A 21,310-nucleotide genomic window follows, 5' to 3' on the forward strand; every position below is an offset into this window, starting at 1 on the left:
ATAGGAGGGGGGTGGGCGCACACTGCCTCACACTCCAGCACTCAGTGTTCCCCGATGCGTCCCGTTCGAGAGATACACAGCACTGGCTGCACCAACAAGGGTGAAAAACTAAAGCCTGACACAGAAGAAAGTGTTATCATGCACTGCATTTATTATGATGCATCGGGGCAAACTGATTGCAGGAGTGTGAGGCAGTGTGCGCCCACCCCCCGAAAGTGTTATCATGCACTGCATTTATTATGATGCATCGGGGCAAACTGATTGCAGCAGTGTGAGGCAGTGTGCGCCCACCCCCCTCCTATCCAGACTTTAATGCATATTTACGATATCTTTTTGTCATGTACTTTGGCTGTTCCTGGATGCACTCTTTAGGTTATTTTGCCATGGGTGACATTATCGATTGCCTGTCTGGAGTTTGCCCTACGTGGCTTCTGGTTGGGCTTTAAAGAGCATGCAGCTTGGCTGGTGATATCTGGTGAATTACTGAGAGTTGCTCCGATGTAAGGTGTGTGTGAAATTCACATAATTTGCTTTCATGTATCAATGCAAATTTCCTGGAAAATTATATGAAATTGTGCATAATTCTGTGAAATGCACATTTGTCATTTTGCACTATATTTTACTTGAAATACGTCCTAGGGCCAATGTTTGGTGTGAGGACACATTAAATAAATTTGAGCAATAGCTGCTTGTGTTCTGTTCCAGTGCATTTACAGTTAACTTTTTAGTGTGGATAGCACATTTGCAGTAAATGTTTACCAGGAATGATACATAATTATGTGAAGTGTCATAATGGAGAGATTTTGAAAATTAACCAGCATAACAAGAAATTCCTGCAGTTACACAAAGTTCCCCAGTTTAATTTACATTTTGTCAGGCCTGCTACTATCCCTCTGAAACCAAACCAAAACAATAAACATAAATGGCAGAATAAATTAGACAAATCACCAATAATCAGCAATGCAAGCCTAACAAAATGCTTATACCAACTACAAACTGGATACAAGAGAACTTCCTTCTATTAACCCCGTGGGAAACAATTTTTTCTTCTTCTCTCGACCTCTTTCAAGAGCACACTTGAACCCCTTTTTTTAAATCCTTCAAATTGGAGGGTTTTCCAATCACGCTCACTCCATCTAAATAATGTTTAAACTCATTCTCAAATCCACTTTTACCCATTTAACTAATAATAACTCTATGAAATAGGGCTGTTGGTTGACCGAGGGGTCACGCCCCGCACCCATTTTCCTTTTACCTACATTGGCTCCCCATAGGCAAGAATGCTGCTTCGGAACCCTGCTGCATACTCCAAAAATCCACCCATGCCCTTTCACCTCCACTATCAGACCTTCTCGTCATATCTGGCAGTCATGGGGGCTTTTAAAGTCATATAAACGTTGGCATGAAGCGTCTAAGCTTCCAACCTCTAGAGCGAAAAAGCAATCCTCCTGTGGACAGCCGCCTCAGCTAGGACCGCTCTGTCTCCTGAGACAGAGGAGACAGAGCGGTCCTCTGTCTGGGGGTCCTCGGGGTCAGAGTCTCAGAACTCTGACCCCACACACCACATTCCAGGAGCAACTCAAGGCTCATCTATTCAGAGACTTTCTGAACTAAGTTATAAGCTGTTTAGACTCACATCAAATGTACAAATGGCAATGAAAGCTCTCATTCTTGTTGTTCCACCCTGTCATAATCTCAATATGACCCTGTTTTTCCCAAACCGTTTTAGTTGTAAAGTACCATGACTTTCATACATGATTAAGATAAATTAACTAAGTTAAGTCTTGAGATTACTATTAAGTGTGGGCGGAAAATCCGTTTCGCTCGCGGATTTTGCGGATTTTCGGTAAATTCGCAATCCGCGAGATTCGCGAATCTCCCGCAAAATCCGCAAATCCGCGAGCAGCGGATTTTATGGCTTGCTCGCACTGTTCGCGTGAGTTTGCGGCTTCCCAGTACAACTTCGCGCCCCGCGAATAAGCGCTAAATTGCAGAAATACGATCTTAGCAAAACTGAAACTACTTACCAGGTTCAAAAGTTCAGGCTCATCATTAGTAGCCATTTCCTGTAGTGCTTCCTGAGGGGCCCCTCCAGAGTTCAGTTGCCTACTTGCAACTATTATGTGACCCTGCTCTGAACCTCAGAATAGTTACACATATGCCACAAAGGTCCTGAATTACAGCTAAGGGAGACAAGCAGGAGCCAGGCTGGAAGTTCAAATCCATTAATCAGCCCCTAATTCATTATTGTCAGTTGGGGCAGGGCAGGTGTTGTAACTAATTTTGCAACAATGAAAGCACTTAGCAAGTGCAAAAGATCACTAATCAGGAAGCACTAAGGAAGCAGGTGCCAGCTAAAAAAATATTCTGTGACACATTAATCAGCCCCAAATTAATTCAGGTCACTTGAGGCAGGGAAGGTGTGCTTTGCTTTGCCACAATAATGTACACTGACTGGACAACCAGAGGGTGCTGTGATGAAACAGAGGGTGGCATGGGTGGGCCAGAGGGTGGCATGAGTAGTCAGAGAGTGGCAGTGGTGACAGAGAGTGGCAGTGATGAAGAAGAGTGTCCCAAACAGGCTGGACACGTAGAAACAACAAGTTCGCAAAACTTGCGACCCGACAGGTAAGTTCGCGTTTGCGAAATTGTACAAAACCCTCGCGAACTGGCAGAAACCCGCTCGAACACAAAAAAAAAAAATCCGCAAATTCGCGAGAATTCGCGGATTTTGCGAATTGCGAGTTCGCAAATCCGCAAAATTCGCGAACGCGAGATTCGCAAAATTCGCCCATGCTTAATTACTATACCTGTCATGAGGTTTTGCTTCCTTGGCATGAGGCCCCATTATTATGCGTAATGAGACCCCCTGCCCTGGGTCTGTGAAGAGGCCCCAAAACATGCTTCATGCTCAATTGCTTCCTCAAGGATGAAAACATCATTGTTAGAACTGGGGGTCTCTAGTTGGCAGAGGTAGGTACCACTGTCCACATAGGGACCCTTGCTTCTAGTCAGGGCAAGGAGATAACCCTCTCAGATAACCCCTGCTCGCCCTCTAGGTAGCTTGGCCTGAGCAGTCTAGGCTAACCAGAGGCAATGCGTAAAGTATTTGTACCAACACTCACAGTAACACAGTGAAAACACCACAAACTGATTCCACAACAGTTTAGGAAAATAAAGATATTTATTCTAAACTACACAAGACCAAAACGGCAAAAATCCAACATACACAGTTCAAGAATATGGTTTCAAAAGAGTTCTTAAGGTTTGCGTTAAAGTTCTTCAGGTTGCGGTAAAATAAACCACAGATGCGTGAAAAGTTCACAGTTGCGTCACGTTTACTCACAGTACCTTTTAGATGCAACAAAGATCCACAAGCAGGAAGCTGGTGCGATGGAAAACAAGCGATGCGTTGCTCCTGAGACCCTGGGGAGGCAATGCGACAGCCCCGCTGCAGCAGCGGGCGTGTTGCGACGAATCCGGTCTGTATGGGGAGGAAGGCCGCTTGCGTGGATTCCGGTGCGTAGGTTCCGTATGAAGTTTGTTCTCGCAAAGGCACGATGCGATGATCTCGTAGGGGCTGCGACGATCTCCGAGGAGACGATGCGCGGTCCAGCGGTGATCCTCTCTCTCGCAGCTCCTCGATGCGATGGTTCTGCGACGATGTTCGCAGCGACGTGATGCGGTCCGCAAGCAAGCGGTGCGGCGATCTCACCCAGCGATGACAGGCTCTGCGACGACACTCGCAGCGATGTTAGATTCTCCCGCACCGGTCTGGTGCGTCCCGCAAACGAAGGATGCGACGGCTCTGGCAGCGGCGTCAGGCGCTGCGCCGATCTCGACCTTCGTAGCAGCGGGAAACTTCTCGCACTGTCGGGGATGCGCTCCGCAAGCGAGCGATGCGACACTTTTCACATTCAAAAGTCTCTCAAGCTTAGTTTCAAGCTTCCCAGCTCAGGGTCAACTTCCAGAGGCCCCACAACTGGATCAAGCACTCTAAGAAGGACCGAACTCTCTCAGCAGAGTTCAGGGAAACTGGGGGTGAAGTCCTTTTGTTCCTGGGACTTCAAAAACAGGGAGCCAGCTCTTCTCAGGCCCTTGGAGATTCCTTCAAGACAGGGGACACAGCTCACAGCAAAGTCCTTCCCCTCTCCTTGTCAGCAAAGCAACAGCAGGTCAGTCCAGCAGAGCAACAGCAGGACAGTCTTCCTTCTTCAGAGTCAGCTTTCTCCTTGGCAGAGGTTCCTTCTTGATTTCCAGGATGATCTAATTTTCTGTTGTCAGGGGTCCTGTACTTATACCCCTAAAGTCTTTGTTCTCTCTGTGCATGTGGGCCCTGAGCCCGGTCTGAACCAGTACTGGGTGGATCCTGAGCACTTTGTTTTGCTGGCTGCATCTTTCCTTTCAGAGTGAGGGGCAGGGTCCTCAGCCGCCCAGCAGGAGGTGGAGCCAGCATTGTGGCAGGCAGGCACAGCCCTATTCAGCCCAGGTGCTAACTCCTCCCACCACTCAGGTTGCAATGCATCCATTCAGCCTAGTGCTGACTCATCCAGCCTCTGGGGGAATTCCCCAGCCCCTGTCACTCACAAACCAGACAGTCAATACACAAACAGGCCCAGGCACACAGAAGGGTCAGACAAGAGAACAGCAACTTTCCAAAAGTGCTGTTCTCAAACACAGGATTTAAAAACCACCTTTCCTAAAAGATGTGTTATTAAATTCTGAGTTCAGGGATACTAGATACTTATGTCCTATCTTGTTCCTATGGGAAGAAATGCTGTTAACCACTGTAGCCAGCATCCCCCATGTTAACCTATGGAGCAAGATAGCCTTAAAATAGTGAAAAACGAAAATGGCTGTAATTCACTACCAGAGCATGTCACCTGCACTAGTACATGCTCTACCTTTCACATACACTGCACCCTGCCCAGGGGGGTACCTTTGGCCTTCCATAGGGGTGACTGATGTGCATGAAAAGGGAAGGGTTAGGCCTGGTCAGTGGGGACACTGACCAGGAGGACATGGCAGTTTCTAAACTGCCCATAGGTACTGCAGTGGCAGGCCCGAGACTCCATTTTAGAGCTACTCCTGTGGGTGGCACAATCAGTGCTGCAGGCCCACTAGTAGCATTTGCCATCACCAGCCCTGGCACACCCAGTGCACTTTACTAGGGACTTCATGGTGATACAAATATGCCAAACATGTATATCCAATCAGAATAACAATTTACATAGAGAGCATATGCACTTTAGCACTGATCAGCAGTGGTAAAGTGCGCAGAGTCCTATTGCCAACAGCCACGGGTCAGGAAAAATAAGGGAGGAAGAAGCAAAAAGTTTGGGGATGACCCTGCAAGAAGGGCCAGTTCCAACACAACCCCCTTCCAGCCTAAAGCCAGGGTAGACCAAACGATACCTCGATGGGATTCCCTGCTTAAGGCGATAGAACACGGAACCTGGCCCAAACGGCAGGGCACTATTCCTGTTCTACGCCTTCCTGAACCTGGTTGTATCACTCTATCCATACTCTCAGGGTCCACCATGCCAACCCATGTGGAACCCTTCACCTCACCTGTGGACACCACCTGGGCAGCACCTAACCTTAATTTCCTCACAGGTGTGTCCCAACAGACCGACAGCAAGCCACAGTGACCACCAACAGTGATCAGGGATGAGACCCACTGGTCTCCCAACCTCGGGTTTAACCCCTCAGGTTGTGCCGGGGTCAGAGATGAGGACTCTCTCCCTCTGCACCCCCTTCCAGAGTGCTGCACTCTCCCTACTGGAGGGGTACCCCTGGGAACCATATTGGTCAGGGCACTGGTTACAGATGCCCTTCCTTCCAGGTCAGGCAGATCCTGAACCTTGTCTCCCAACCCAGGGACCAAAACCTGGGGTTGTGCCCTTGCCTGGCACACTAGGACTTCTGGGGACTCACATAGTACCCCCTTGAGGGTGACACACAACTCATGTGTCCCGTGACAGTCTGCCTGGCGCAGATCTCCCGACCCCTGCCCACCTGACAGTGCGGGAAGATCCCCCAGGACAGAAGTGGTGTCACTATGGTCACTCCTGAGAGACTCAGCCCTTCTGACTGGTCCCTGACCCACTGGTTCTCCCACTGGGGACTCCTTCCCCCTCTTACCCCTCAGTCTGGACTTCTGTACCCTCCCAAATGGAGCGGCACTGCTAAACACCAGAACTGATGGAGGCCTGGTTACAGGCACTCCCCGTTCAACAGACACTGGGAGATCCTCCTCAAATGGCCTACAAGTACAGTCTAGGTCCCCAACCTCGTGTTCCCTTAAGCAACCCTCCAGGCCCTGAGACTGGGTTTCGGGCACCGTGAGACACACCGTCCCACACTCATTCCTTCTCCACTGAGACCGGACATGAGCCCCTACACCCCTGCCACCACACTGGGACCTAACCGGGCTACACTGAACCTCTTCCACCTCACAGGTCTGGAAGATATCTAAGCCACTCCTTTTGGGATCACTCCCCAATGCCTCCTCAGACTCTCTGGAATTCACCAAGAGGTCTGCCTCCAACGCAAGCTCTCTGGGGTCAGAGAACTCACACTCCACCGGGTGTTGGCATAGCTCTGGACAACAGGGACTTAAAATATGCTCTCCATCAAATGAATCACACAGCCCCCCACAGTTGTTAACCAAGCTACCCTTTGCCTCGCCCTCCAGTGCCTCACACAAGTACCCCACACCACTCTCCTGAGACTGGCAAGACAGTATCTGACTCTCTCTGTCACACAACCCACACTCTTCTGGCTGGTCTTCACTCACACACACCAAGGTTTCTACCACGGGGGAACCCCTCTCCCTGTACCTCTCATCTAGAGTCAGTAGAGTGTCCCTCCCACCACTGGGAATATGGTCCCCTATGCCTGTCCCCCAATCTACTTCAGGGACACTGCACTCCACTGGAACTACATCATAAACCTGAACCCCCTGGTGTATGTTGACCCCCTCCCTCAAGTCAGGCGCCCCATCTCTGGGTGTTTGTACCTTTCTCTCAGCACTAGATATCATAACCATGCTGCCACCATCTGAGCTGGACTCCACCTCCAACTCAGCAAAGCTCCTCTCTTGAGCTACCCATGTTTCTTCTTCAGCTGAGACCCTCATGGCCTCACGCCTCTTGAGCTCCATCTCAAGCTTCCTCATTCGTAATTCATGGGCCAAGGACAATTTCAATTCCTCCAGGGCACGGGCATGTTTGCTCTCCTCTGCCGCCCTTTCCTTTTCCATTTGCTTCATCTTCATTTCAAGCCTCAACATTTCTAATTTATGATCTCTAGCCCTTTGGTTTTCCTCCAACTCCTCTGGGGAAAAACTTTCAGCTGAATGGTTGCTGCCAGCCCTTGAGGCTGCTCTGGACACAGGCAGATCCTGTGGCCTGAAACCATCCCTCTGTGCATCCTCATCCACTTCTGCATCATCTGTCTCCCCAGCCTTTTTGGTCTCCCACCAGGCCCTTAAGGCCTCCTGTAGCTCCTCCTTCTTGGTGCGGCGCTTCATGGGGCATCCAAAGTTCCTGCAGAACTGCCTGAGTTGACCTACTTTGTAATCACTTAACATTTCAATATCAAACTCCAGTTCTGCAACATCACTTGCTGGTTTACCATTCTGAGACATGATGCTTGGATTCTTTCAGGGTTACGATCAAAAATAGAACCATAAATAAAAAATGTAGTATGCGGTGGCGTAGTGGTCTGCACTCACTAGTGATGTACACCAATCACTGTGGGTCAAGTACAAATACAAGTTCAAATCCCACCGCTGCCACCAATGTTAGAACTGGGGGTCTCTAGTTGGCAGAGGTAGGTACCACTGTCCAAATAGGGACCCTTGCTTCTAGTCAGGGCAAGGAGATAACCCTCTTAGATAACCCCTGCTCGCCCTCTAGGTAGCTTGGCCTGAGCAGTCTAGGCTAACCAGAGGCAATGCGTAAAGTATTTGTACCAACACTCACAGTAACACAGTGAAAACACCACAAACTGATTCCACAACAGTTTAGGAAAATAAAGATATTTATTCTAAACTACACAAGACCAAAACGGCAAAAATCCAACATACACAGTTCAAGAATATGGTTTCAAAAGAGTTCTTAAGGTTTGCGTTAAAGTTCTTCAGGTTGCGGTAAAATAAACCACAGATGCGTGAAAAGTTCACAGTTGCGTCACGTTTACTCACAGTACCTTTTAGATGCAACAAAGATCCACAAGCAGGAAGCTGGTGCGGTGGAAAACAAGCGATGCGTTGCTCCTGAGACCCTGGGGAGGCGATGCGACAGCCCCGCTGCAGCAGCGGGCGTGTTGCGACGAATCCGGTCTGTATGGGGAGGAAGGCCGCTTGCGTGGATTCCGGTGCGTAGGTTCCGTAGGAAGTTTGTTCTCGCAAAGGCACGATGCGATGATCTCGTAGGGGCTGCGACGATCTCCGGGGCGACGATGCGCGGTCCAGCGGTGATCCTCTCTCTCGCAGCTCCTCGATGCGATGGTTCTGCGACGATGTTCGCAGCGACGTGATGTGGTCCGCAAGCAAGCGGTGCGGCGATCTCACCCAGCGACGACAGGCTCTGCGACGACACTCGCAGCGATGTTAGATTCTCCCGCACCGGTCTGGTGCGTCCCGCAAACGAAGGATGCGACGGCTCTGGCAGCGGCGTCAGGCGCTGCGCCGATCTCGACCTTCGTAGCGGCGGGAAACTTCTCGCACTGTCGGGGATGCGCTCCGCAAGCGAGCGATGCGACACTTTTCAGATTCAAAAGTCTCTCAAGCTTAGTTTCAAGCTTCCCAGCTCAGGGTCAACTTCCAGAGGCCCCACAACTGGATCAAGCACTCTAGGAAGGAAAGAACTCTCTCAGCAGAGTTCAGGGAAACTGGGGGTGAAGTTCTTTTGTTCCTGGGACTTCAAAAACAGGGAGCCAGCTCTTCTCAGGCCCTTGGAGATTCCTTCAAGACAGGGGACACAGCTCACAGCAAAGTCCTTCCCCTCTCCTTGTCAGCAAAGCAACAGCAGGTCAGTCCAGCAGAGCAACAGCAGGACAGTCTTCCTTCTTCAGAGTCAGCTTTCTCCTTGGCAGAGGTTCCTTCTTGATTTCCAGGATGATCTAATTTTCTGTTGTCAGGGGTCCTGTACTTATACCCCTAAAGTCTTTGTTCTCTCTGTGCATGTGGGCCCTGAGCCCGGTCTGAACCAGTTCTGGGTGGATCCTGAGCACTTTGTTTTGCTGGCTGCATCTTTCCTTTCAGAGTGAGGGGCAGGGTCCTCAGCCGCCCAGCAGGAGGTGGAGCCAGCATTGTGGCAGGCAGGCACAGCCCTATTCAGCCCAGGTGCTAACTCCTCCCACCACTCAGGTTGCAATGCATCCATTCAGCCTAGTGCTGACTCATACAGCCTCTGGGGGAATTCCCCAGCCCCTGTCACTCACAAACCAGACAGTCAATACACAAACAGGCCCAGGCACACAGAAGGGTCAGACAAGAGAACAGCAACTTTCCAAAAGTGCTGTTCTCAAACACAGGATTTAAAAACCACCTTTCCTAAAAGATGTGTTATTAAATTCTGAGTTCAGGGATACTAGATACTTATGTCCTAGCTTGTTCCTATGGGAAGAAATGCTGTTAACCACTGTAGCCAGCATCCCCCATGTTAACCTATGGAGCAAGATAGCCTTACAATAGTGAAAAACGAAAATGGCTGTAATTCACTACCAGAGCATGTCACCTGCACTAGTACATGCTCTACCTTTCACATACACTGCACCCTGCCCAGGGGGGTACCTTGGGCCTTCCATAGGGGTGACTGATGTGCACAAAAAGGGAAGGGTTAGGCCTGGTCAGTGGGGACACTGACCAGGAGGACATGGCAGTTTCTAAACTGCCCATAGGCACTGCAGTGGCAGGCCCGAGACTCCATTTTAGAGCTACTCCTGTGGGTGGCACAATCAGTGCTGCAGGCCCACTAGTAGCATTTGCCATCACCTGCACTGGCACACCCAGTGCACTTTACTAGGGACTTCATGGTGATACAAATATGCCAAACATGTATATCCAATCAGAATAACAATTTACATAGAGAGCATATGCACTTTAGCACTGATCAGCAGTGGTAAAGTGCGCAGAGTCCTATTGCCAACAGCCACGGGTCAGGAAAAATAAGGGAGGAAGAAGCAAAAAGTTTGGGGATGACCCTGCAAGAAGGGCCAGTTCCAACAATCATATATGTATAACAATTATTACTTTTATAGTACTGAGCAATTTTTAAATAACAGTATAGGATACACATTTTGAGTTAATATTATGAGAGGCGGAAGTACACTCTTACTGGTAAACAACTTAAGATGGCATATGTTATTTCACAATCACTTTGTCCACTGATTGACATAACTGCTTACCACACCCTAAGGACATTTCTTCTGTTATTCAGACGACATATGAACAAACATTTAAAAAGTTCCAATAACACACATTGGAAGCCTTAAGTAATCAGCGTTTGGTTTAATACTTTAAATATGCAGTTCATTTGTGGATATAGCACAATATACGTGATATGGACTTGTTTTATTTGTCATATGGACCAAGGGTTCATGTCGTTTTTTTTATAACTATGAAATCTCAAATAGCCGTTTTGCTAACACCTGAGACCCTTCAGAATGGTTTTTAGCAAACTTAAATCATGCTTAGTGCATCTCCACTTTGCTGTTTCCCTTTCATTATTAGTCGCTCACTAGGTTTGTAGGAGGTTATTTAGTTTTGTAGAATCAATGAACGATCAATACACCAATATCCATCATCTTAGTAAAGTCTACCATTTACCACAGGAGACTTTGAAGGGCGTTCTAATTAAAAAGGAATTCATCTAAATTACAGAATATGTGTTTCTTTTATATTAACCAAACACAGAGAGTATTGCCAATATCCATTTTTAAGGTCAAGAACATCAATATAATTGATTCCTCCAAAATATTTTGCCGGTCGCCCTTCTCTATTTGTCCACCAGCCTTCATTAAATACCTTGATTTAGTTTATTTCCCACCATTGTACCCTCATTTCAATATCCACATTTTTATAAATGCTAATTTCACTTAACATTTGAAAAAAAGGATTTGGAGGATGGGAGATAGAAAGAGGAGGTCTGGCTAACTAAGAAGGATGACAGCGACGTTGCACTGAGTCAGGAAGCAAGATGATACATAACATGCAGATCCACGTTTCCCTTTGTCCCTTTAAAAATGTATCAATTGAAGCTGTTTGTGATAAAAGCATACATTAAAAAGGAAGGATGAGAGTGAAAGAGAACGTCACTCCCTGATAATATACCGAACAAGGTGATGGCGCGGGGACCTGCGTTTAGTTTGTTTGCATATGATTTGTTTTTTAAAAAAATTAGTGAAACATTAAAAAAAAATGCTCTGCTATAGAATACATGACGTAAGCATGATATAGAGGGCCTGGCATATATGGAATGGCCGTGCTGTATAGATGCTCTTCTTTTTGGCAGCTTCGACAAACTATACATCAAATTAAATGATGGTACTTTGTATGGTAGTTTCTTGAGCACGTTCCACAGAGGAGAAATGGATATACTTATGCCACTTGAAGAGAATTTTAGGTTTAATATTCATGTACTGTTTCCCCATTCCTTGCATGTGGGCCGTACCGACCACATGCACATTGACACTCATGTTCATGTGAAGATTTTTATGAATGTACGCAATTGATCATTAGGATTCAAAGGGATGTTGTTGCCATGGGCATAACGATATAAAAAACCTAGGTGTGATAGTCACTTGAAAGACAATAATAAAATGCCAGTGCCTTTCATAAAATAAAACGTTAGATATCTTTTTGGATGCTAATTGGAACTTGAGAGAACTGAATCTAGGAAATCATTTGAAGAAAAAGAGCAAATTCAATAGATCAGAGACAATGTCCTTCTGACTTTTAACATGTTCGCGTTCCAATGTTGGACTCAGAAACCTTGACTTAGATTCTTTTGTGGCCAAGAGAAAGAAAATGGCCATATATAGCAACTATAAGAAAGCTACATCGCTTAGCTAGAAGCCAGAACATTTAATTTATTCAGACATCTTTTTATTATTTTCAGAGTTCACTTTCATTTTTTTAAAGCAACTTTAATTTGCAAATGTATACATTTTGGAAAGGTATATGACATGTAACTTAAACATATACTCAAAGAACAAAGATTACAATGTGGACTCATTCATTCTAGTCTCTAGAAAAGGAGGCACAACTTGGCAACAGTGTGAACTAACCTCTCTCTGACAGCAACAGTAGGATATATTGGCAGTCATGTCCCGTACCTCTTAGAGGCCTGGGGGAGGAGGGGCTGGTTGGATGGATTGATGAATGGATGGATGAATGCATTCCAGTTTTAGTACTATAAAAGCATACTATCCTCTTTCCAAAACTGCCAAAATAAAGATGAAGTTCACGGCACCACCACAGAGTTCAATGCAATAGAACTTGCTAATGTGTTAGGAGTTAAAGAGAAATGGCCAAATAAATGACTACGCCCATGTATTGAGTCTCAAAATTATCATGTGGGAGAGTGTCATCAGGCACCGCAGGAGTTCTGAGGTCCATGATGATGGGATATTACTTCTTACTCAATAACTGATGCTCGAGAATGATTCCATCATTTGCTTGAATAAAAGTTCATGTTGTTCTTTTTCGTTCTTCTAGTATCCAATTGCTCCTTCTTCAAGTTCTTCACCTCGGGCGATGAAGCGCAAATATTCCAACGCACCACCCACAAAGGTAAGATGTTCATTTACCCTATATCCTGCATTGTTGCTGCATGTCTTTTGGATGGAGAGTTTAGATTATGTGATGCAGCATGCTGTTAGCTGATTGATATCTATAGGTTCAAATCAATGACCATAAATGATGTGGTGTGATCTAACGGGATTATTTGAGCCACACGTTTAGCTACAGCCTTTCATCTGCCATCCACATGTTGAGACAGCCTGACACTGATTTGACATTTCTTTACCACTAGCTTTGCTCTGTCCATTGTTAGTACCACTGCAAGGAAACTGAGAGGCTCCAGAAAGAAAACGGTAACTGGATCAAAGATAGGGAAGCTGATTGGTGTTATAGAACAGATTCTTGTGCAAAAAGGAGAGAAGGCAGTGCACCCAGGAACAAATATTCAGGAGTGAGAGGGGCTGACAATTGCAGATAGAAGCCTAAGGAGTACATTAGAAGTGACCTTGGGATTAAGTAAGGTTATTTATGGATACAGATCATTTATCCACTCCTTGTCAATAAAGTCTGCTCAACAGAATTCCCTTTCACATTTCACAAATTAAGGTTAGTAAGAACCCAAATAGGGACTGCTGAAAGAGGCTCCTTACCAACAGACAGGGTGGGGAAAAAAATGATACATTGCCAAGTTCTAAGAAGGTAATGGCTATGCTACACTTCATTGTAAAATGCAATCAATATTAGCTTGTTACATTTTGAGATGTAAAGAGAAGAAAAGGAAAAGACAGAGGGGCATATTATCACGGACGGCGTTAAAATTATTGCCAGTTTAGCGGCAGAAAACTGCAGCTAAAGCGTAGATAATGGGCTTGATAAGATAACATGCCCTGGAGAATTGCAAAAGAAGCCCAGGTTCACACCAGAACATGGACTTCTTCTATTGGAATTCTCAAGGGCTTCTTATCAAGCCCATTATCGCCGCTTTAGCGGCATTTTACTGCCGCTAAACCGGCGATCATTTTTAATGCTGTTCTTGATAATATGCCCCAAAGATAAACAATTCCATAAGAGACCTGAGCCAGAATTTCTGCTGGAAGTAGAAATTGGTAAACAATTCCAACAATACCACGATCCACACCAACACTTTTGTGGCTGGTGAATCTGCGCTTGAAATCGTTTGTCTGAACATTTACATTACTTTGACCTTCAGCTGTGACAGTTTCTAAATGCACCAAAACTGTATAAACATGTCTGACATCTTTGAACTACGCCAAAACCTCAGACTTTTGCTCTAGAATGTAATAATCTGTCTGAAATATTACAAAATAGATTGCTTTTTGCATTTTAGATGTAAATTCATTTTATTATTCATCTGGTAGAAATTCATAACTATGCACACACAGACCCGGTCCATTACAACACACTCTAGACCTTTAAATATATTATCATATGTAGTGGCCCTACTTTGGTGTTGTTTTCGGATGTTTACACATTTCTGTAACTTCGCAATGCTTGCAACATTTAAAAAAAGAGCAATACATTAATCTGCAAAATGTAGGTTTTTATAACTGGAAACCTCTGTCAGAAATTTGCTGAGAAAAACCGTTACAGGTAAATTTTTTGCAAGAACTTTATGCCCCAAGCGAAGTGCAGCATATCACAGTTTTGAAGTGTGCGATATGTGTGCACTTCGTACAATTTTAGAAGTTGAATTAGAAGAACTTTTCCACCCTAATTTGATAAGCTAAAAAAGTCTACTATCCCTGTTTACATCCTCATATTACTGTTAATAGTGTTTTTAATGCTGATAATCTTCTGATCTGTTTCCTCAACACTCTTCTTTCTGCTTGTAGACCTCAACATCACAGCAGCCGTTATGTCTCTACTCAGCATTCTCTTGATGGCAATGGGTGCCCTGTGCATCACCATGGCTCTCAGCAAGGGCGTAGAATTTCTTCTTAAGCCGGCTTCTTTCTTCTTCATCTTCTCTGGTAAGATATCACTTTGTTGTTAACATCGACCAAGCCTTCTCTTTCTGATGTAACCTGTCCACACAACCGGGATGATGGGGAAACTGCGTTGAAGTGCTTTTCACGAATTGGAAGCCATCTCAAATGAGTCCAGGGCAGGTGGGTAGTGGCCAAATGCCTCTGTCAATCTAATTATTTTACACTTGAGGACTCTGTCTCAGCACCCTGGGGTAGGAATTTACATATTATATGTCCCTTCAACTCCAGAGCTAACCGGTAGACATGTTTATAATCACAGACTAAAATTAGTATATGTCTTAATTTGACGGACATTGTGACTTAACAGCCAGATGGGCTTTCCTCAAAATGTATAATATATTTTCAGAACTAGAAGTGGGCAAAGTTTAAATTTCCTCAGCAAGGTTGGGCAAACTTTTTTTTTTTTTAAATTTTCCCCAATTTTGTCTTACAGCAAGATGTACGCCCGCTTAATTTTTGGAGGGGAAATGTCCTCTTTTATTTAAAAAGGTGATTAGAATAAATGTTTCACTTTTTTGTTGACAGAGATCCACAAAATAAATATTTGATGGATTTTTTCCCTCAAAATCAATTTTGAACTACTGGCAAAAAGCACGAGACTACAGAAACTTTGTGAAGTTTTCAAAGTAGGTAAAAAGGCATGAGCTGTGTGGAAGCACACCTCTAAACAAAAGGGAGACGTGTGCACCTTTCAGTTTGTTCTGAAGTTGTATTACGTATGTACTAGTCCCTACAAGGCATTACAGTTCTGCACAACTGATGCTGGGTATAGGTTTGGGTTACTCATTCCAGGGGTGGGATCTAAGGGGCATGAGGTAGCAGTCTTTTGTCTGCTATTTACATGTTGTACCAGAATGATACAAATCTGATATCTCTTTACCACAATCTTTGCTCCTTCTATTGTTAGTACTACTGCAAGGAAGCTGAGAGGCTCCAGAAAGAGCAAGATGCATTAGAAGCCACACAGGGACTAGTTGGGTCATTTATGGATAAAGATGATGGATCTGCTCCATCTTAGTAAAGTCTACTCTAGACAATTCCATCACATATTTAACAAATGAACACATATGAAGACCCAATTAGTGACTGTGCTGGAAGAGGCTCAGTACCAACAAACAGGCCCACTCCCTAAATGCTAGTGCGGGGAAACAACTGTTACACTGCCCAGTTCCAAGAAAGCAGTCAGTCTGTAATAGGCTATGCTACACTTCATTGTATAATGCAACCAATATTAAGACGCTACATGTTGAGCAATGGGTCTAAACATGAACCATAAGAAGGTGCTGACAAAAGGATGAAATATACCTGAAACCGAATTCAAGGAGAATACAACAAAGGAGCTTTATGGAAGAAAGGATCAGCCTCTTGGGTGAAATAGTCCTAAGTGAGAGTTGGAGCACCTTACACAAGTGGGAAAGGCAGATTGTAGTATGTTAAAAAAGGATCAATGTTGCACCACCTAGTGATTGATCATTATTAACATATAGTTCAGCGTTCGTACGAGTCAGTTAAGAAACACATACAATTGGACTCGTATAAATGGTCTGTTTGGGGCATGCAGGCAAAGAAGAGAAGATATTGTGGACAAGAACACGTGTTCAGAAGGATTTGATGCCTGTAAAGAAAAAACAATGAGGGGTGGAATGGTTGAATTAATCTCAGCCATTGCTGAGCTGCATCCCCGTTCATCGCTGTTTTGCACAATGTACACTACAAACAGGGAACATCCATATCAGGATTCATCCTGCTCCTCCAGAAACTGTTAGGTCCAAAATGCCAGACCATATCCCTTTGAGCTGGTATTACAGGGCATAAGAAAGCTTGGGGATGCAGTTGTCTTGGCCAGGAAGTGCAGTTTGTATGGATCTTCTTACACTATGTTTAGATGAAGTTCGAGGTCCATTTGTCAAGCCAACTAATTTGGAGTATAAAACCAGCATTGGGACATGCCACCAGCAGAGGATAATAATATCTTTTACTGGATCGCGAGGTTAGATTTGGATGGGGAGATGAATAGGACCTTCCCCTTTTGTGGAATTCATTTAAGGTAATGCAGAATTCTACTCTGAAGTGGACTTCATGCAGGTTGTGATATGAGCAATGCACCTCTCTGTGCAGCAGGGTATCATCAGCATATTGATGCATAGTGATGTGCAGGGTTGTGGTAAGATCCCGAAGAGTGAGTTTTATGCTTTAAAGAATCAGGGCATTGTATTGAATCTTGCAGGGCTACTGAAGATACCAAACAAGGTGAATTTGGACTTCTCTGTCTTGGACAGTTCTTATTGCTTTTCTGTTATGGAAGGGAATCAAGTTGTTACTTTGCGCAGGCACTTTCCAAGGATGTTAATGGATTGCATTATCAACAGTATCAAATTCAGCTGGGAAAAAACCAAGCGCAAAAGCAGACAGGCACTGTTCTTGTCTCTAATGTAAAGCACACAAAGCACAACCTCTAGTTCCAGAGACTATTAACGTGCCGTGGCCTATATGATACCTGATTGATGAACTCTGGCCAGGTTTAGATAAAACATTTGAGAAGTGAGAAGCGAAAACCGAAATAACTTTGGGTGTTTCTTCTTTAAGGATAGGTCTGTTGAGGGTAGAAGCTGAGGAGATTTAGTATCCCAATGTCTGCTGCCACTAACAGAGCAAGTAAGTTACTTGCAATCTATACATGTCTTATCTGACTGGAATAAGGCAAAATTGGGATATTTCACAACAGACGATGGCTGCTACCTTTGAATGGCAGTGATTAACTATGACACAACTATGAGCTATCACAGACTTTTCTTTGTGGCTACATTGGTGGGGACTACATGTCCGAGTACATGTGGGCTGAGGAGAAGGCCCTTCACGCTATCGCCCTCACCTGAAGGGTATTAGTGATATAAAATGCGCCAGGGAGTCCTGCAGCAATAGAGCTATCATGGATACAACTGTGATTCTGGCTCAAGATCTTTATCATCCTCAGAAACCCTATAAATTGTATGAAAACTCAGAGTATCAGGGTTCTGGAAGACTAAGGCTCAGTTAATGCCATGTCCATTCCATGTCTAGCCTGTGGCTGTTATGCGAAGGGTCCTATCGAAACGTGCATTCCTGGCTCTTTATCCCCAGTATTGGTCGCTTCAGGTAGTCTCACCAGCACTGAGATAAAATCTAGATCTGCTGATATCATCCACCCAAAAATGCACTGTCCAAAGTCCTAGAAAAATTAATTCTTCTTTAATCACGAACTGGATCGGTGTTAATTTCAAAGACCAAAATGTGTCTCTATCCCAATTCAGCTCAGGTCAGATTTTGCAGGTCAGGTCAGGTCAGGTCAGATTTTAGTCTTTTTTGGACCTTTATGGAGGTGATAATTCTAGTCCTGTCTGACTAGATGAACTTCAGTATATGAGACTGCATCAAATAATGTGAGAACCAGCAATGATCTCTGTGTTTCTTCCTGATTCTTCTTCTTGGAATATATACCTGTCACCTCCTGCATGGGTCACAGTGCTATCGTTAGTACCGCTTCTGGTTTGCATGTGAAAAAACCTTAGCCTGCCCGTTTTACCTGATATTTTTTGATGGAATCTAATTTCTATACTACATGTGGGTGCTGGCAGAGCTCAATGCCACATTCTTAGTTTGGTATGCAACATTGCCTTGAAGGTCTCGGTGTGGATTGTATCCATCTTTTTTTAAAACTTTTTATTTATTGATATTTTCGTGGTACCCAATGGTACAATATCAGCCTCCATCGAGAGGCTAAATCTTGAACATCTCAGAATGTAGTGAACAAAACAACGGAAATTAAACATCAAACTTGATACAGAGGTGCCCTTCAATTTGAGAATTAGCTATCACAACCATTCACCGTGCTAAACACTATGTCCGTGGATATCAGTATTGAACAACTGTATGGGTCACGTATAATCCCTAGGACATCCATAGCTCAGTGAGATCGCCAATGAGGGACACGCCCTATACTATAACCATCCCCCCTTCAGGATTCACGTCACAAGTTCATAAACATGCTTCAGCCTGTGCGCATAAATCCCCCCTCCTCTCGATGAGAGGTAGGCGGTACCAAGGGATAGTAGGTAGTTCACATCTCACCCCTGCCCCGTAGAGGAGAGCCCAGTAAATCAAAGCCTGCACAGAACCCATAGTCATTCTCTAGTGGATATGCCTGAAGGTAAGCTTTCAGCAGTTAGCAGATATCTTTCGCGCGGTTAGCGGTTGCAATGTGGCATATATGTCACTGGTGGTATCGTAATATATCAGGCCGTGAATCCAAGCCTTTGCTGTCGGGATCTGGGCACTACCCCAATGTAATCTGTTGTTTCACAATGAGCAGGGCCAGGCCAGGTGCCAAAACCCCACATGATCAGCAGCACACCTGGTACATGAGTGTGGGATGGTGGGATCCATCTTGGCCAGAAGGTGTGGTGTGATGTACGCTCGTTGCAGGTACTTAAAGTGCAGTAATTTATGACATTGGTTATTAGATACATATCTCATTTGTTCACATCAATTTAACCATGTTTGGTCCGTCAGTGGGAATCCCAGGTCTTGTTCCCAGGCTTGACTCGCTTTCCTTCCAACAGCTGGACGGAGGGCTAGGGATGAGTGGTAAAGCTGTGATACTAAATTCGCCCCATCTGATGCTGTAATAGCCAATGTAAGTGGTGATAAATCCGCCAGCTCCTTCGTCACGGCTGGGAGTGCATCACTTGGGGAGCTGCACACCCTGTGTAGGATAAAACATCCATATATGACACGATAACGATTCTTTAAAAAGGATACCTAAAGTACGCAACCCGTATCGAGCCAGAGTGCGTTTGGTGAGTGCCTCAGTTGCTGGGGATAGCCAAGGATTATCGGCTAACTGTATATGAGGAGCGTACAGGAATCCGTCATGTAAGTATCTCTGTAGCTCGGACCACGCCCAGCATGCAGTAGGCAATGTCTGGATCTCAGCAGGGTTCCATGGCAGCCCCTGTGGTAGTTTGACTGAGAGCAAGTTCGAGTGGAATGTGAAGCTTTCTGGTTTCAGATATTGCAGCCTGGCGTCCATGTGATACCAGTAATATGTAAAGTGAGTTTGAGCAACCAAACCCCCCCGAGCTGGTACGGCATAAATTGTGTGTTCCACCCTATACACTGCTGCTTGCCTGCCCGTACCAGCCAGATAGGGTATTGCATCCCTCTTAACGGACTCCTTCAAGGAAGAGGGAGCTAAAGAGAAGAAGCTCCTTGGAGGTATGCAAGCTGCATGCTTAAATGATGTATATTTCTGCATCCCTATATGAAAAGTGCAGTAAATTTCTGTGGGGCCTTGTGGTAGTGTGACAACTCTATCAATAGATGGTGCACTTTCTTGTCTGGAGTTTTCCTACAACTTTACCAGATCCATAGCAGATATGGTTGGTCATTTGCAGAGCTTCATATGTAGCAAGGGACAATCAGGGTATTGTCAAACTCATTAACTCTATGGTGTTAGGTTTGTGGATAAGATCCCACAGTCATTCAGAATTTCCACCACAAAAGTTATCTGTCGGCCCTTAAGATTCCTGCTGTATAGAGTCAAAAGACTCAGTTCAATACCTCGCTATTGCAATTTTGGGGACTTAGACACTTTCTCTGCTCCCCCGCAGTATTATGCAGGATGGTGGCGCAACATGTACTTTAGCGATTGTTAGCTTTTAAGCCAATACACATCGCCTTCTCGTTTGAGCCAGTACATTTACTGAACTGATGAAAGGAATTTCCTTTCGAATGCCTCCTGGTTCTTTTAAGTCATAAAGGGAAGGCTCTGACATCATACACACTGTCATGGCACCACAGTGTAAATGGAATCCTTTCCAGGGGCTTAATTTAGCCACCCAAAATTTCATTTAAAAATATGTGACGCACAACTACAGTTCTCTGCTTTAGGTACATTTGTTTTCTTTTCTCTGTCAGACATAAAGAATTTTCTATGGTGCTTACTCTTGGGGGCTACAATTATCCTATTAGCGGGAGCACACCTGGAATTATATTTGCCTGAGCACAGACCAGTTTGGCTCTGAGAACAATTCGAAATGTGTCCTTATCATCACATGGTAAGAGAGGGATTGAATCTTTGCTCATCAATGGTTGAGTCTAATTCTGTACACTCTCCTTTCAGTGCTCTTGAACACTATATTGACTCACAAATTTTGAAAATGAAGGTGGCCGAAGGTAGACCAAAATACTTAGGTCCTGTGATTACCTCGTATTTATTAGAGCATTTCTACTTTACTTGCCCAACTTTTACTACATTGACCTCTGTCCACCTTGGGTTGTCTCATGGTAGGATAACGTTTCTTCAGTCAGCCAAGGAGCCAACATCCAGATTCCTACATATGTGGATGATATACTGTCACTGATATCCAGTGGATGATATACTACCACTGATATCCAGTGGATAATATACTGCCACTGATATCCAATGGATGATATGCTGTTACTGATATGCAATGGTGGATATACTGTCACCAAGGGATGATATACTGCCACTGATATACAGAGGATGAAA

The 21,310-nt window shown here is 44.9% G+C and overlaps 1 protein-coding gene across 1 annotated transcript in view; it reads left to right on the plus strand.

Moving 5' to 3' along the window:
• CACNG6 (calcium voltage-gated channel auxiliary subunit gamma 6) overlaps window positions 1-21,310 on the plus strand; it is a 387,434-nt gene that overhangs the window by 353,751 nt on the left and 12,373 nt on the right. Inside the window, exons 2-3 of the mRNA XM_086930367.1 lie at window positions 12,728-12,802; window positions 14,605-14,742. Of these exons, the coding sequence (XP_086786493.1) occupies window positions 12,728-12,802; window positions 14,605-14,742 (213 nt within the window). The remainder of the gene's footprint in view (window positions 1-12,727; window positions 12,803-14,604; window positions 14,743-21,310) is intronic.

Source organism: Lissotriton vulgaris, chromosome 7 (assembly GCF_964263255.1).
Source record: "Lissotriton vulgaris chromosome 7, aLisVul1.2, whole genome shotgun sequence".
Lineage (NCBI taxonomy): Eukaryota > Metazoa > Chordata > Amphibia > Caudata > Salamandridae > Lissotriton > Lissotriton vulgaris.